Source organism: Oryx dammah, unplaced genomic scaffold, assembly GCF_014754425.2.
Source record: "Oryx dammah isolate SB20612 unplaced genomic scaffold, SCBI_Odam_1.1 HiC_scaffold_14, whole genome shotgun sequence".
In the NCBI taxonomy this organism is placed as follows: Eukaryota; Metazoa; Chordata; class Mammalia; order Artiodactyla; family Bovidae; genus Oryx; species Oryx dammah.
In genome coordinates this window covers 42,956,251-42,972,123 of record NW_024070198.1, presented here as the reverse complement: position 1 = coordinate 42,972,123, position 15,873 = coordinate 42,956,251, and the positions used below count along the sequence as shown (strand labels likewise).

Below are 15,873 nucleotides of genomic sequence, written 5' to 3'. Positions count from 1 at the left end.
TGCCGAGGGGCTTCTCACTGGGGTTTAAGTTTGGCTTCTGTGCTCCCTTTTGCACAGAATCAAGCTTGCTTTGCTAATTTTTTCAGGTTCTCTGCTTCTTTCCTAATTTGAAATGTAAATGTTCATAAATCTGTTGAAATGAATTTTTCCTTTATAGCCCTATTATATAAATATTTGGTGGTGGTGTTTGTTTTGGTTAAGATTGCTTAATCATTTGCCAGACACTACGATATTCTAATTTGATGTCCAAGGAACTTGATTTTCTTACAACTAGGGAATTAAAAAAACTCAGAAGCCTGTCTTACAACAAAAGTAACCCAGATTCATTATGAAAAACATTTGAAAATATCAGTAACCCCAACACATAGGTATATAGATTAAAACAATTAAAATTCATTATCTCTGGTATACAACCACTTTTAACACTTTGATGTATTATCTACTGAAATATAACAGCTTAAATTCTATAGTGTTAGTCCAGGGAGTTAAAAGATTAGTTCTGGAAAATTTACAGAGACAGCTCCATTTTCTTTTGAAAATTTTTATTATGAAGTATTTGAAACACTTGCAGAATTTCAAAAAACAGATAGGGGCGTGTCCACATGTATCCACCACAGTGGCTCCATTTTTTAGCATTAAAATATATTATTTAAAAGGCCTGACCTTCTTTGGGAAAGTTTTCTTACGGTTAGTTATTTTTTTTTACAGTTATTAATTAGCATTTTAATATCTAGTTATTAAGATTTGGTAAACTTTGGTTAAGAATATGAACTATGAAGAAAAGTATAAAAGAACCAATTAATACAATAGTGTATATCCTTTTAAGCATTTTTTTCTGTTTCTAAGAGTTATTTGAACCTTAGCTCAGGCATGGAATGGAAACTTAGAAAATATAGGCATCTCCTTCCCCAAAAGAAAAAATAGGTTCTCCCAAACTGCTACTCCCATCGTGAGAGAAAACCATGGTAAACTGCCACCCACCCTTATTTGTCTTTTTTTTTTAAAAAAAGAATAATATTAAATTTCCATTTTGTTTTATAGTTTAGGAGAACACCACATTATCTTATTTTGATCTTCACAAAATCACTGACAGTTAGGTAGGGCAGTGATACCTGTAACCTCTTTGTGTAGAAATTGAGGATTCTGGGTGAGGTAGATTGACCTTAACCTAATAACCTGCTATCTGGTAAGTGGTGGAGGTGGGACTTGAACCAGAATGTTTGAATCCACGTTAAGTGGGGAAAAAAAAGAGTCACCCTGCACTGCTTTGGCAGTTACTACGTCCTTGTCTTCCCAAGTTGGGTTCAGTTTGGGTCTAGATCCTGGGTTCCGGACCCTTTTTTTGCTGTCGTAAACTATATCTGACATAGAGTTTGCCACTCGGCCTTTTTCAGCTTGCAGCTCTGTGGCCCTAAGTGCATGCTCATTGTTGTGCAGGCATCACCCCGTCACCCCCATCCCTCTCCAGAACTTTGTCATTTTTATTTCCTCATTATTTAACTTTTCTATGTTAAAGTGCTTTTATATATCTGATATGGATTAATTGAATTACATGTAGAAAACACTCAAAGCAGTACTTGATGCATGGTAAGACCTCAACACATGATAAGCTGCCTACAACTGGATGGTAAAGGAGGCTGATGGAGCTGCAGGGTTTGCGTGCTTCAGGATAATGGCACATGTGTGCTTAGCCACTCGGTCGTGTTAAAATCTTTGTGACCCCATGGACTGTACCCACCAGGCTTCTCTGTCTGTGGGATTTCCCAGCCAAGAATACTGGAGCGAGTTGCCATTGCCTCCTTCAGGGGATCTTCCCAATCCAGGGATTGAACCCTGGTCTCCTGTATCTCCTGCATTGCAAGCAGATTCTTTACCTGCTGAGCCATTGAGGAAAGCACTGTGCATGAAGGGATGATGAAAAGGAAGTGGAGGAAATGAGGGAGGGAGGGAAGCTTCTTTTCTGCAGTTCAGTTTTGTCTGTTGCTTGTTGATTTCATTGTTTTGGAGTGTATATACATATACACACAGAGTAGAATTGAAAATCATAAAGTGAGCTTTAGTCACAATTCAGTTTGGAATCATGTAGTTTTATGAAAGGTTCGAAGGTACTTTGTTAATACAAACATCCCTTCACTGTGGGAGTCAGTCCCTAATGAAAGTGTTTTAACTTTGGCAGGATTTGAACTTTTCGAAGAGCTGCCCACACCCAAGTTCAGCTTTGGAGGCCGATCTGGAAACAGTGTAGCAGCGTTGGTTTTCCAAAAAACATGAGGCTTTTCACTGGACAGACTCAGTTAGTGTCTTTTTAAGAAGCTCTACATCAAAGTAAACCTGACGCAGAAATTGCAAGTGCGAGTAAACGATTAGTAAGTACACAGGGTGCGCATTTTAAGGAGAAATAATGGGTTGGTTAAAAAAAATCATGAGCATGTGAGTGGTTGGGTTTTAGAGATCAACCAAGACTAATTTAAAAATTTTCTTTTGTATTTGAGATGTAAATATTTCTCTTTCAGAATAAAAAAATGATTCCTGTAACTGCTGAACAGCTAAAACTTTAAAGCAGTAAATGAATTTACAGAAAGCTTGTATCCTTGATTTTTGCACCTCGGTAAAGGTGAATTGAATATAGTTATGAAGATTTGATCAAGCTATTCCAGGGTCAGAATAATAAGCCAAATGACTTTCTTACGTTTTTATTGGACTATTATAAAACATAGTAAGTGTGATATTTTGGGTTGAATGGTGATTTTTTTTTAAATGCTTTAATATCTGAGAAAATGTCTCAGCCCTTTTGTGTGTAATTAAAATCAGATAAATGTATCAGTTGATCAAGAAATACTTACTGAACTTTTTTTTTTTGGCTGATGGTTTTCTGTACACTGTGACGGACAAACAGTCGGAGGAAAGACAACTGAGAGACACTATTAGCTGCTGGTACTGTGTTTGGCTGCATTATCTTACTGAGTCATTGAATTCCCTCAGTATTTTCTACAGGCATGTATTTCTTATTCCTATTTCTACACATCAGACAGCTAGTACAAGATGGAGCCAGGGCTCCTCTCTGGGTCTGCCTCTAACACCTGTCTCTAGTAGTGTGGTTCCCAGGTCTAAATCTCTGCCGTGACGGCCTTTACAGTTCATTAGGGGATCTAGGGCTGGTACACCGAAAATTCTGTCAGAGAAGTTGGGCAATTATTTTCAGTGGCTCTGCAGCTCCTTGTTAGTGACTGTTGGTTGGTGGACTGTGAGAATAGTGATTCATCCGTCGTTAATTTTCACTGACTCCCTACTTGTCTTATAAGACTTGCTAATCAAGAACTGAATTATGTCATTCTTCTGTCAAAGGTGGTGTAAGTTTTATATATATACATCCTCAGGGCTCTAGGGACAAGATGTTCTAGTTAGGCACTGATCAGCAAGAGAAACAGTTTATTTATGATCATTTTTAAAAAAATAAGTTTTATTAATCCTCACTGCCATTTTGTCTGTGGGCTGATGTTTTAATATTGGAGTCATAATACATGGTTTTTAAAAAATGATAATAGTTTTTATGATTTGCAGCTTTGGGGTCTAGTTGGGTTATAAAACAAACAGAATTTTTGTTTGTTTAGCAAATGCTTTTCCAGTACTGAACAAGTCTAGCATTACACCCTTTTTCTTTTCATTTTTGTCTGGAGGGAGACAAGGGGAGGAGAAGAGTAGTTTGGTTTAGATCAACATTAATCAGTCATTAAGGTAACTATCTGCCTTGCACTGGATAACTGAAGACATTTCCATAAACTTACAACACAAATAACACTTTTGGAAAAGCTGTAATTTTTAACATGAAAAACTGAGAAATAAAATTTTGTTATTAAAAATTAAATTTTAATTTTTAAAATATATGTGAAAATTAAACATTTTAATTAGAAAAATTAAGATATATGTGATTTAAACATATAAAATTAATTGTGTGATGTTATAAACTAGACTCAGGATCTTAAACCATAGAAACAGTGTTATATAATTTATTGAGATGATTGTCTTTGTTGTTTTCCAGGTTAATATTTCTTGATTTTAAATACCATATTAGTGTGTAAGTACTCTTTTAGAATTCTGAGTTGTTAAGTTTATGCTATTGTGAAGCATCAGTGGAGCAAAACAGGCTTTCTGTGAAAACCAGACTAAAGACATTGAGTTTGATTCACTGATAGTTGGAGAGCGCCTTTGTTGAAAAGCTCCTTGAGTCACTGTTGTGGGGGTATGTGTGTTCCATTTGCAGAGATGTAGGACTTCTGGCAGGAGGATCATGGGACTGTTGATAAGGTTAGGAAAGGGGAGTTGTCATCTCAGCAGTTTAATCCTGCTGGAAGCCAGCCTCTCGGAGATTGAAATCAGGACAAATGGAAGGTCCAAAGATGCTAACAATAAATTATTAATATTTTCAAATAATACCACACTTTCAAAACCAGGCCAGTAAATATCCCCAAGTTATTGAAACAAGTCATAAACACATTATTATCAAACTTAGTTTTGATACGTCATATGGATTTGTGGGTAACTGTGAAGGAAATCATGCTGTTCTAAAAGGGAGCAGTAGGTTATGTAGTGAATGCTGTTTTATCTGGACAAGAAGTTGGAATTGTAATTTTATTTCATCAAAAGACACCCTTATTTTGAGAAAACTTGTTTGAAATGCAAAGGAGGTTTCTCTCTGGAGCCTGCACAGAATTGTTGCTTTTCATGATGATGCTATTGCCCCATAACAGTCCACTTCTGTGTGTAGGAAGTGTGTGTGCAAGTCCAAAGGGATTGGAGGCCTCGGTGGGTGAGTTACACCAATTAACAAAAGGAAAGTTTTCAGAACATTTTGTTTTAATCCAGGTGCACAAGTTAGAGTTGCTTTTTGGGCCTAGTGTTTATGTATCTGAGAATCAAACCTGACACTACTCTTGGCAGCTAGACTAAAGCCATTTTAAAATAAGTACAAACTGTCCTTGAATGATTTTTTTCCCTTTATAGTGGCAATGAGTTTGCCTTTTCTTCATCTGTACTATGTGTGCATTTTTTTGTTTATTTTGGGGGAAGGAGGGAGGTAAACATACATGAAAGACTTTCAGTCTTTATATGAGTAATGTGTTTCAATTAATTTATTTTTAAATTTTCTTGATACTGTAACACATTACCTGTATGTTGACTTTCATTCACATTCATCCAGAGTATAATAGAAACCTTAATTTTAAAGAACCCAGATGAGTAATTAGGTTTTATGTGGCTTTGAGATAATTTTTCTTAAACTGATATGCAAAGAAATAGAGTATCCCTGCCAATGTGAATAGACTTTGATTTATGTTGTCTTAAATAATTTTATTTATGTGTGTGTGTGTGTGTGTGTGTGTGTGTGTGTGTCTGGAAGCCTACAATGAAAAGGTATATATGAGTGTGAAAAATGAGTTACTCTCTAGATCAGCATTCTGCCCCTATGGGGACACTTGGGTTTGATTCCCTGTTACTGGCACTGTGAGCTGGATAGAAGGCATGAGCTCCAGAGACAGCCTTCTGCTCTGCAGCAAGAGACCAAGCGTCTTACGTTCCACTGTAGGAACCTCTGTAGTTAATTGTATGTGGAGGAGGAGGGGTGCTGAGGGTGTTGCTGGGGTCTGAAAGGAGTCTTGTTTAGTGTACTTCACAGGAAGGAGGCTGCCTGTGACCTGGAGTCTTGATTGTGGGAGGTGAGGAGTGTGGTAGGTTGAAGGACAGTTGCATCGTGGGGAAAAAATTAGGAAACCCTGTCATTTCTCTTGGCTAGGCAGAAAACAGAGATGTCCTTAAAGAAGGGGGGAACACATGAGCATGTTTTATTAACAGTTAATAGAAGAAAATTAATGCTAATTTATTCTTCATACATACCATGCAATTTGTTAGAAAAGTAAAAGAATAGTTTGAAATTCTTTGGTCAATTGATGGATTCCTATGTTAGGGGCATAGAAATGAAACTCAACATTAAGCAGACAAATACCCAAGCCCACAGGCTACATAAATGCTGAATAAAACCAGCTCTACAATGGAACTCTGAAAAGCGAGGGGTAAGAAGCCTAATGAATGATTGAATATGACCTTAGCAAAATCCCTGGAGTGTTGTTGAAAGATCATTCATTTCCAGCTTAGATGTCAAGATGGGCTCCAGTAACCAGAAAAAAAAAAGTTTGAGTCGGTACTTACTGAGTTTTAAAAATCTTTATAACACAGTGCATTAGACTAATCATTAAAAGGACTTCTCTAACTGGATTTTAAGCTGTCACTGTATGGACCTGTGGTTTAGGCCCAGGGAAACCAAATTTAAAAAGTAGGAATAATTCTCAAGACTTGAATGTATCACTGTCCTGCTTTTATGGAGTAGAACTTCAAAAACTGGGGCGTAGAGGCGGGCAGAATGTACTTTTGTCATGCTGATACCATTGTAAGAAAGACTTTCGACCAAGAGATCAATTGTGCCTTAAAGTATTTGCCAGTTACTTGCCTAGTTTATTGGAGGAAGATATAAAAAAACGAACCTACTTTTTTCATTTTTTAATTCACTTTTTTCATTTTTAAGTGATCCTTCCCAAAGAAGTCATAAATTCTTATATTTATAAATATGTATTTTTATTACTGCATCAGGAAATGATAATGTTAGCGAGTGAGCTTCATTGTGCATGCTATCCAGAAGCTTTTTAAGAAAAGTGAATCTGACAATATATTTGTTTTCCCAAATACCTAAAAATTTTCACATGAGCCAGCAGTTAGCATATTCTGGATATTATCTGTGGAGCTTAGAAATATGAGATGCTCTGGTTGAGTAAGGGGACCAGGAAGTGTATTTATCACTGTTCATTAACAGAGATGAAGCAGTGTATCATGATGTGATTGTAGCGGAATGGAAGCCCTGTTGGGGTGGCTGGTGGCTCCCCTGCTCTTGCGTTTCTTGCTGCTTCAGAATTGAGGGAATAGTCAGAACGAAGAGGCTAAATGTAGAAGAGAGTGGGTGCTGCAAGTTCACATTTTTCTCCTAGCCCCTCCTCTAATATGAAAATGTCAGTCCTTTGTTCCCATCTAATTTTAGTACATCCTGGCTAAAAAAAAACGTTAGGATGATTTCCAACCATGGAGCTTGGAGGGGCGGGGTGGGAGAGGGGCAGAGTGGAGGAAAGAGCCGTTTACATTCCATATCCGTCTGCCGTTCTGTGACAGCATCTTGCCTCTACTCTGTGGATTTTCGTGATGAAATAAATTTGCATGCACTGGAGCAGCACTAATGAGGTTTTCCTTCCATGTCCTCAACAAGAAGTCTCATTGGAGTCTGAATGGGGAAAATCCTAATATGGTATTTAATAAAACATACTGGGTTGAATTAAAGAGCTGTTTGCAAATTTTGGAAGACAGGCCTGAAATTGTGAGTGAAAACTACATGTTGTGTGATTTGTAAATAGAGCCTTCGTGAGTCAGTGAAACTGCTTGTATGCTATTTTTTGAATGAGAATAATATTTGTTGATTTTTGAGAATCAGTCATAAGCAAGTCAGAGTTATTTATTCTCTCTGGATTATACTCCGTGGTAGATTTCATATATTGAAACTCACATTGGAATAAGCCTGACCTTTCCAAAAGTTTGCTCATTTAGTGAGCTAAGGTTTCCTTGTGAAATCTTTGTATGGTAAGGACACTACATAGCCAGAATTGAGAGATCATTTTGTTAAGTCCGTTTGATTAATGACTTAATTTGCAAAAAATGCGGTAATCACATTGATTTTTGAACTTGAAATTTGTTTTTGTTTTCATTTTACAATAGCATATAATTTGTCTTTAAAATCTATTAACTAGTAGAATAAATATCAGAAATGATATTTTTAAAATACTAAATTTTGGGGAGGAAAATGACTGGAACCTAGGCAACTCACTTTCCTTTTCTGGGCTTCAGTTTTTCTTTTTGTGAAAGAGGGGTGTTCAGTATGTGATACTTAAAGTTCTTCTCTACCTCTGTAATAGCTGGGATTGCCATGGACTGGGTTGCTCAAACAACAGAAATTTATTTTTCATAGTCTGAAGACTGGAAATTCCAACATCAAGGTGCCGACAAGGTAGGTTTCATCCTGAGGTCTCTTCTCTTGGCTTGTACGCAGCTACCATCTCCCTGTTATGTTCACGTGTTCTTTTTATGTGTGCTTGTGGGGAGAGAGTGTGTGCAGTGTGCAAACTCCCTGGTGGTTCTTATGAAGCTCTTGAGTGTTTTTTCTTGTAAGTGCGCTGATCCCAAGGTGAGAGCCCCACCCTCATAACTTCATCTAGCCGTAATTATTTCCCAAAGGCCCCGGTTCCACATACTGTTTCTTTGGGTGTTAGAGCTTCAGCATAAATTTCTGGGGGACACAAACATTCAGTCCATTATAACTTCTGAAATTGATCTGAGGTTTAGAGAAAACAAAATAGATTTCCACTATGTATGGAGAGTTTAAATACTCCATTAGCTAAATATCAGTTTTTAGGTCACTTTATGATTCTTTTAAATCAAAACAGCTATTCATGTATCTGAAAAAATACATGCACATATAATAAAACAGTTGAAGCCATCACATGGTTGTTTTTCAGTCTAAAAATGTCTTTATACATTCATTGGTAAACTTAAGATTTGAGTATTGATTGTCCCTGATATATATTTGATAATTCAGTTTGTATTCATTTGACAGAGATGTTTTATATGAGAAACTCAAAAATTTACATCTAATTTTTTACTCCTACCTTAATTTTATTATTTTTTAAAACCTTTTTAATTTTTAAAAGCTTAGGCTGTGCTGGGTCTCTGTTGCTCCGAGTGGGCTCTCTTTAGCTGTGGTGAAAGGGCTTCCCGTTGCATACGGCCTCTTCTGTGCCGAGCAGGCCTCTCGAGTGCAAGGGCTTCGGTGGCTGTGGTTCCTGGGCCCAGTGCTCGCAGCCCTCAGGCTCTAGAGCTCGTTGCAGTGTGCTCAGTCACTCAGTCGTGTCAGACTCTCTGTGACCCCATGGACTGTAGCTCACCAGGCTCCTCTTGGATTCTCCAGGCAAGAATACTGGAGTGGGTGGCCATGCCGTCCTCCAGGGGGTCTTTCTAACCCAGGGATCGAGCCTGGGTCTCCCACATTGCAGGCAGATTCTTTACCTTCTGAGCCACCAGGGAATCCCCTAGAGCTTGAAGGCTCAGTATTTAATAGTTGTGATATGAGGGCTTAGTTGCCCTGTGGCATGTGGAATCTCCCCAGAGCAAGGATTCAACCCCTGCATTGGCAGGCAGACTCCTAACAACTGGACCACCAGGGAATTTCCCCACCTTAATTTTGATAAGGTGATAAATAATTTGATAAAATTATGATAACCTGAAGAATCTCCCTAATTTGATTCTTCTCTATTTCAAACACACACACTGCACACTCAGAGATGACTTTATTTACCACTTGAAAGCCCTGGGTTTTTGAGGTTTCTACATTCTCATGCTATACAGAGTGTAGTACATGGGTCTGCCCTTCTATACCTTGTACCTCTTTGAGGTACTGTCAGTCTGTTCTATAACTGCTTATCCCCCTCAGTGAAATTGAACTATTTTAAAGGTACTGGCAAAGGGCCTAGTATATAGTAGATACTTATTTCAAGTTGGTTACCCTTCAGTACATTTCTCTGAAGCAGTCTGATATAGTGGAGAGAGAAGCAGTTGTGTAGACTATACGCAATAGGGTAGTGAATATTAAGTGAGAAAAATGTAAATCATCTTAGCATGATTCCTAGCACACACCAAGGCCAAATAAATATTCTTTTCTCCAAAGAAACCTTTTCCCATTGGAGCTAATATATTGAATGGTTCAGGATTTTAACCCTCAGCGCCACCGAGTTAATGTATTCAGATCCATCCTAAGGCATTTGTATTCCAGGAGTGATGAGATGAGTGAGGAGAGGAGGCTAAGAGGTAGACAAGTAAAGGCTGGAATAGATGGGGGCCTTTCCAGATTATCTTAAATCATACTGCATAGCTCCTTCTTCAGACTCTAGATGGGGCTGGTGCTAAAAGCACCTTTTTATTTAGTAAGAAATGGAGACTGGATATCATAACGCTGGATTTTCATGAAATGCCCTTTATAATGTGTTTCTGCAGATTCTAGGAATTCCCCTCAGGTTTCTGATCATTATCTGTTTCAGAGGTCAGGAGGCAGTAATAAGTGTAGGTGTTGTGGGGAAAAGGTTACTGTGGATGCTTCTGAATTGAAGACAAATGGCCACGGATATGGTACATTGTCCTCAGGTTTGAACTCCAAGGCTTTGTTTCCAGTGACCACTAACGCGGGACCGGACCAAGATCCCCCATGTGACCTTGTGTGTGTGTGTGTGTGTGCACGTGTGTGAGTCTCTCAGTCACGTCCGATTCTTTGCGGCGACCCCATGGAGCTCGCCAGGCTCCTCTGTCCATGGAGTTTATCCCAGGCAAGAATACTGGAGTGGGTTGCCATTTGCCTCTGCAGGAGATCTTTCCAACCCAACTAGGCCACCTGGAAAGTGGGACTAAGATTTTTATCATTGATTTCCACCTTCCATTATCTAGGTTTGATTTCTTTGATCACTGAATCATGTTTATTTTCTTTGCTGTAAGTTAGCAGACATTCACAATGGCATTTTAAAGCTTGATGTTGGGCAGTACTTTAAGCAGTTTTTAGGATTTGACCTTGGTTTATATTAGAACTGACAGTATAAAGTACAGTGAATCAGTTGTTTACGCTAGTGTAGAAAATGCTTGGTTTGCGGATTTGTTTACTTAACCTTTTTATTAGTGGTTAAATGAATACCTTAATGCTTAGAGTGCTTAATATTACTGTAGAAATGCTGGCCAGAAGAGTGTCACTTTCTCTAGGTAACTAACCTCCCAGAGTTTAAGTCTGAACCATTTTAGAAGAAGCTCTACAGAGATGAGGTCAGTACAACATGATGTATATCATCAGGAGAGAACATAATCAGAGTTTCACTACTTTCAATTAGGTAAACATTATAGTGGTTGAATATCTTGCTTTGATCAAGGTGTTTTTTGTTTTGTTTCTATGTGAAAATTAAAAGGAGATGTAAAATAGTATTTAAAATTGCAAGCCAGCTTCTCATTCATATCAATTCTGTTTCAGGTCAGCTGCAGGGCATGCTAGGACAAAATAGGCAAGGCTGGCTGGCCCTCTTACAACAGTAATGGATAGGGTAAAACAAAACGTCTCTGCTTTTGGTTAATAGAGAAGACTGAGAGAGCTGAGTGAGGAAATTCACAGGCTGGTAGAATACGTGCGGCAAATGTTCTTTTCATACTGCTCCCAGGGATGTTCTTCCATTGGAGCCAGAGACCAAATTTTTTTTTTCTTGATATTTTAAATCCATAGGATTCAGTCTTAAGATTGGGTATTTAAACTCTATGAAATCACAAGCTGTATCTTTCAGTTTCCTGTATACCTAATGAAAATGAAATTCACTCATTTCATTTTCATGGGTAATAGGCAGAATAGTGGTAGCTTTGAGCATATCACTAGGGATGAGTTAAAAATAGATTTTTCTTGAGGCAGTGACTTATATGACAGGAAGTTGATGGAAAAATTAAGTTAAATTTTGGGCTGAATATCTCATACTAAATCTGAATTCCACTACAGAATATTTGAAGCAAAAAATTGAAATGATTTTCATTTGAAGATGACATAAACATTGAGTGTGCTGTTGAAATGTTTTCTAGATTAAATTCAATGTGTAGCAATATGAAAATACTATAACTTGTTTTTAGCTATGATTTTGGTAGAGTGTACTGAGGTAGACTAGGTTATAGGTGAGTTAGTGATACTAGTTAGTGTCTGTTTCAGCTAACTTCATAAATAGATCAGAGGAAGGCCAGGAATTGATTATGCTTTTGAATTTTAGTATTAAAATAGTTTAAGTAAGTTTGGTAAGATTTACATGTCAGTAACTTTGAATGCAGATTTACTTTGCTATATTTTTACTTATTTACCATGCATAAACTTTTCAGTGTCTGTTTTTTCATGCTTGAGTTTTCTTTTAGCACATAATACTTACAGGTACTATTAATTTTGCAAGGAAAAAGTAATATCAAATTGAAATAAGTTTTAACTGTTGCTCTGTTCTTTTTAGCTTCCTTTACTCAGAGCCCTTCCATGCAGTGAGTTGCAAGCGTGACATTTGCTGTGTTTTCAGCACCTGCCAACTTGGAAACCAGGGTTTGTGCTCAGGACTTAGGCTTACAACCCACACTTTGTGGTGCACAATGCCGTCCCAGCTGGCATGCTTCGTACCTCAATGGTGCTAGACGTTCAGTTACAAAGCTGTGCAGATTCACATGTGCTGATTTCAATAGGCAGTCTCCTTCAAGCTGCTTTCAACTCTCATTTTGTATCAAAAGAGTTAGATTGGTATCATTAAATTCACTGCTGTGCTTATTTTTCAATGAAAATAAATTCATTTTATTTAGCTCCTGAATCAAAAAATGACTGTCTTCGAGAACCAAAGTTCCTCTTAAAAAAAGGTGGATGTCTACAGATATGGGAGATAGATTTATGTATCTATATGAGATTCCAGCCAGGGTTATAACTCATTTTCATCAGTGGAAAGGTTTTAGAACAAAAGATAAAAAGAAGAGAAAGTAAAGAACAGACGGATTAGTGTGTTGTAACATGCTTAGGTAGGTAGGGCTGTTAGTTGAAGCTGGATCATAGGTATGGGGATGATTATAGAACTTATTTTTCTGAATAAGCTCTGAATAAGAAAATTGCCCCCATAGTAGGCTCAGATTTTTGGCTTCCAATGACAACCAAAAACTTCCCATCATTTTTAAAGCAGTGTATTTTGCTAATAACTTGCTTTCAGTAGCCAGTCTCTGAAAATGTTTCAGGTGGACTTGGTGATGTCTATCTTCCCATCATCTATTATAAGCGATTTTAAAAGGTTCTGCTTTTATAAAGTTCTTTTCAAGTGTAGAAAAGACAGTGTGAAATGTGAATGACTGGCTTTTAATACAGCACTTGTGACAAAGAAGCTGTGGCTTTGGGAAGCTGAATAAAGGGGTTAATACACATGCATCTGCATACTGCTATTGGTTCCAACGTATAACATGTCTGATGTCTGTTTCACTCCCATTATTAGTCTAAAAAGAATGTTACTCTCAGAGACAAACCAGTTTACCATCTTTCAGTGGTCACCACTCTAATTTAATGGGAAAAACCGAACAGTATTGACGGCTACTTGCTCAAATGTCAGAAGCTTAGCTCCCTGTTGTTTGAACATCATATTTATCTGGTTCTAAAGACACAAACATAGAACACCCACTAACTATCAAGGACATTTCTGAGTACTTAATCAGAACCCAATCTTTACCCTCCTCTGCACAAATGTGCTTAGGTGAATACTTTTATTAGCTTGTTGATACAAGTTATAGTTGGTTACACCCTTTCTTAGTAAAATACACCCTTATTGTCTCCTGTTGCTTAAGAGCTTTAAACTTGGAATGGGAGAACCGTCTAGTATAGAAAGCCACTCAGTTTCTATCTCCCCAGCAGTGCTGAGTGGACATGTCATGCATACCACACACACAGGCGTTCCTTCATTTGCAAGTTCTGCTTTGAGGGGAGCCAGGAGAGCCAGTATTGACTGTACTTTTTCCGTGGGCTTCATATGTTGGTCTTGGAGTGAGACTGCATGTAATCCCTACAGCTTATATTTCCCAGCGTGTTCTGTGCCTTAACCAGGTTAGTGTTGGTGGGTGATAATGGAAAAGTTGCAAGTGATCATTTTTGGATTATTTTATGGATTTATTTCTAAATTGGCCCATGAATTTGCATTTAGGTTTCTGGTTGTATTCTAAATCTGGTTTTGATTTGGTTTTGACCTTTAAGGACTGAACAGAGGTAGACAGCTTAGCCCTCCTACCCCCTTCCCCTGACTGCAGCTCACATTGTTTTAAAGCCAGTTTGACTGAGTTTATGTTTACTTCTTTGAATTAAGCAACTCTAATATACAAACTTTTGGGTAGGACTTTTTATAATAAAGGACTGTGTAGTATGGCCCTAAAAAGAGGGGCGTCCTATATCTATTTTATAGGATTTTATTGCATGATGTGGGAAGGCCCATAGTATGGAAGACTAGTGACACAGGCCTTAATGTATGTATTTTTAGTCCTTAGACATTCAAATTAAGTAAATGAGAAATAGCTATTCATTGGTTAGTAGCACAACCCCTGAAGCAGATAGTTTTTAGTTCTCTACACTTTTAAGAAAGCCTAAAAACCAGAAAAACAGGCTGCTTTAGGTTGGAAAGGAGGAGTTACGGCAAAGGAGCTTGCCATAACCACAATCCTTGGAGTTTTGTGAGACTAAAATCATCCTGAAAGCAACAAGAATAATGGTTGCAGTAATTGTTTCCAGGCTCGGGACCCCTGAATTTTGTTTTTTAAGTTGACCCCATGAACTAGTAATTGCAGGAATAAACTGAATATTTGCCAGCAGGAGTCACTCTAGGCCTCCTAATAAAAAGTAAATTAAACTATATCCGTAAAGCTCTCAAAGGCTGAGGTGTTTGACACTGCATGCGTAAGATGGCATGAGGGCAGTGTTGCAGCATTCTCAAATTATCCCTGTACCTTTCTTTGTTCAATCTAGGAAGACTTGGTTTTTGCTTCTTTCAAAATTGGCCCTTGATAACTTTTCTTAAAGCAGAGTTTATAGGTAAGGATATTGGTACCATAGTATTCTACATATGAGCTTGGATTGGCTTTACTGGATGAATTGATTGTATCCCACATCATCTACTTGAATGATTACTCACATCCTTCTCCTGGTTGTGCCTCTCAGTCTTGCAGCAGAAGTCACTGGCGTGAACTGTAGTTGGTGTGAAAGGAGATGTTAACTCGTGGTTTTCTGCAAAAGAATGGGTCCAGTGTGATGGGAAACTGAAATATGTTAGCAATAGCTGTGAAATATAATAGTTTCCCAAGTGCACACAAGCTCAAGAAGTTAATTGTTCATTTATGTTTGATACTGGGATTGAAACATTGGATTAAAACCAATTAAATGTTCCTAGAAGCAACAGAAAAAGTTTCCTGATTTATGAATAGAACCATTGAAATGGCGCAGACACAATCCATGTAAAGTAATGAGGTGTTTTGTTTTTTTGGCAAAGGAGAACACAAAACAGGCATAGGGAGTTCTTTTAAAAAACCTTCTCTTTAAAAACATCTCTTTCTGGACAAGGTCAATAAAATAACATACACCAGTAGGAAGGCCTAATGGGAAATCTAGGGCTTCATTTCACAAGGAAAACAATCCCCCTCCCCCAGGTGAGCGGCACAATGAAAATACTCTGCTTATTCTATCAGGGTTACATTCCTGAACTTAAGTCAACATCCTAAGTTACAGAACTAAACATGCTCTGCTTCTGCTTAGCAACCACAAATCCTTCCTTCACCAGTTGCATATATTTTGGATGTGGCTACCGAAGTACACATTCCTTTATTTCGGTCAGCGCCGCGAGTTAGGAAAGGAGCGCTTTATTTTCCAAAAGCGCGACAGACAACACACACACGGCTCCCCCCGTCCCCTGCCGCTCAGCACGCCACTGAAGCGAAGGTTTCTTTAAAACCTCAAAAAAAAAAAAAAAAAACCACCCCAACAACCCGGAAGCTGGACGTCTGAAGTCCACGCGGCCCGGGGTTTTCGTCCAGGCTTGTGCGGGGCCCGGCCCCGGGGTCTCTGGCTCGGAGCGCGGCCGGGGCCCGGGGCCTGGGGCCACTTCCCGCGTTCTGGGGCCTCCCAGGCGCGAGCGTGGCGAGCGGCGCGCGGCTCGGCTCGCAGGACGCCCTCTAGCCCCG

The 15,873-nt window shown here is 38.4% G+C and overlaps 1 protein-coding gene across 6 annotated transcripts in view; it reads left to right on the top strand.

The window, feature by feature from the left end:
- Window positions 1-15,873, top strand: part of EEF1AKMT2 (EEF1A lysine methyltransferase 2) — a 40,420-nt gene that overhangs the window by 19,660 nt on the left and 4,887 nt on the right. For 2 of the 6 annotated variants that reach the window (XR_005723538.1, XR_005723537.1), the window contains one exon: window positions 2,177-2,366. Coding sequence is in view for 3 of the 6 variants with exons in the window: in XM_040254783.1 (XP_040110717.1) it covers window positions 2,177-2,271 (95 nt within the window). In the remaining 3 variants the exon portion in view is untranslated. Of the gene's footprint in view, window positions 1-2,176; window positions 6,174-8,003; window positions 8,096-12,146; window positions 13,085-15,873 lie in introns of those variants that run through there. The other 4 variants (XM_040254783.1, XM_040254784.1, XR_005723536.1 and 1 more) reach the window with 3 other exon arrangements.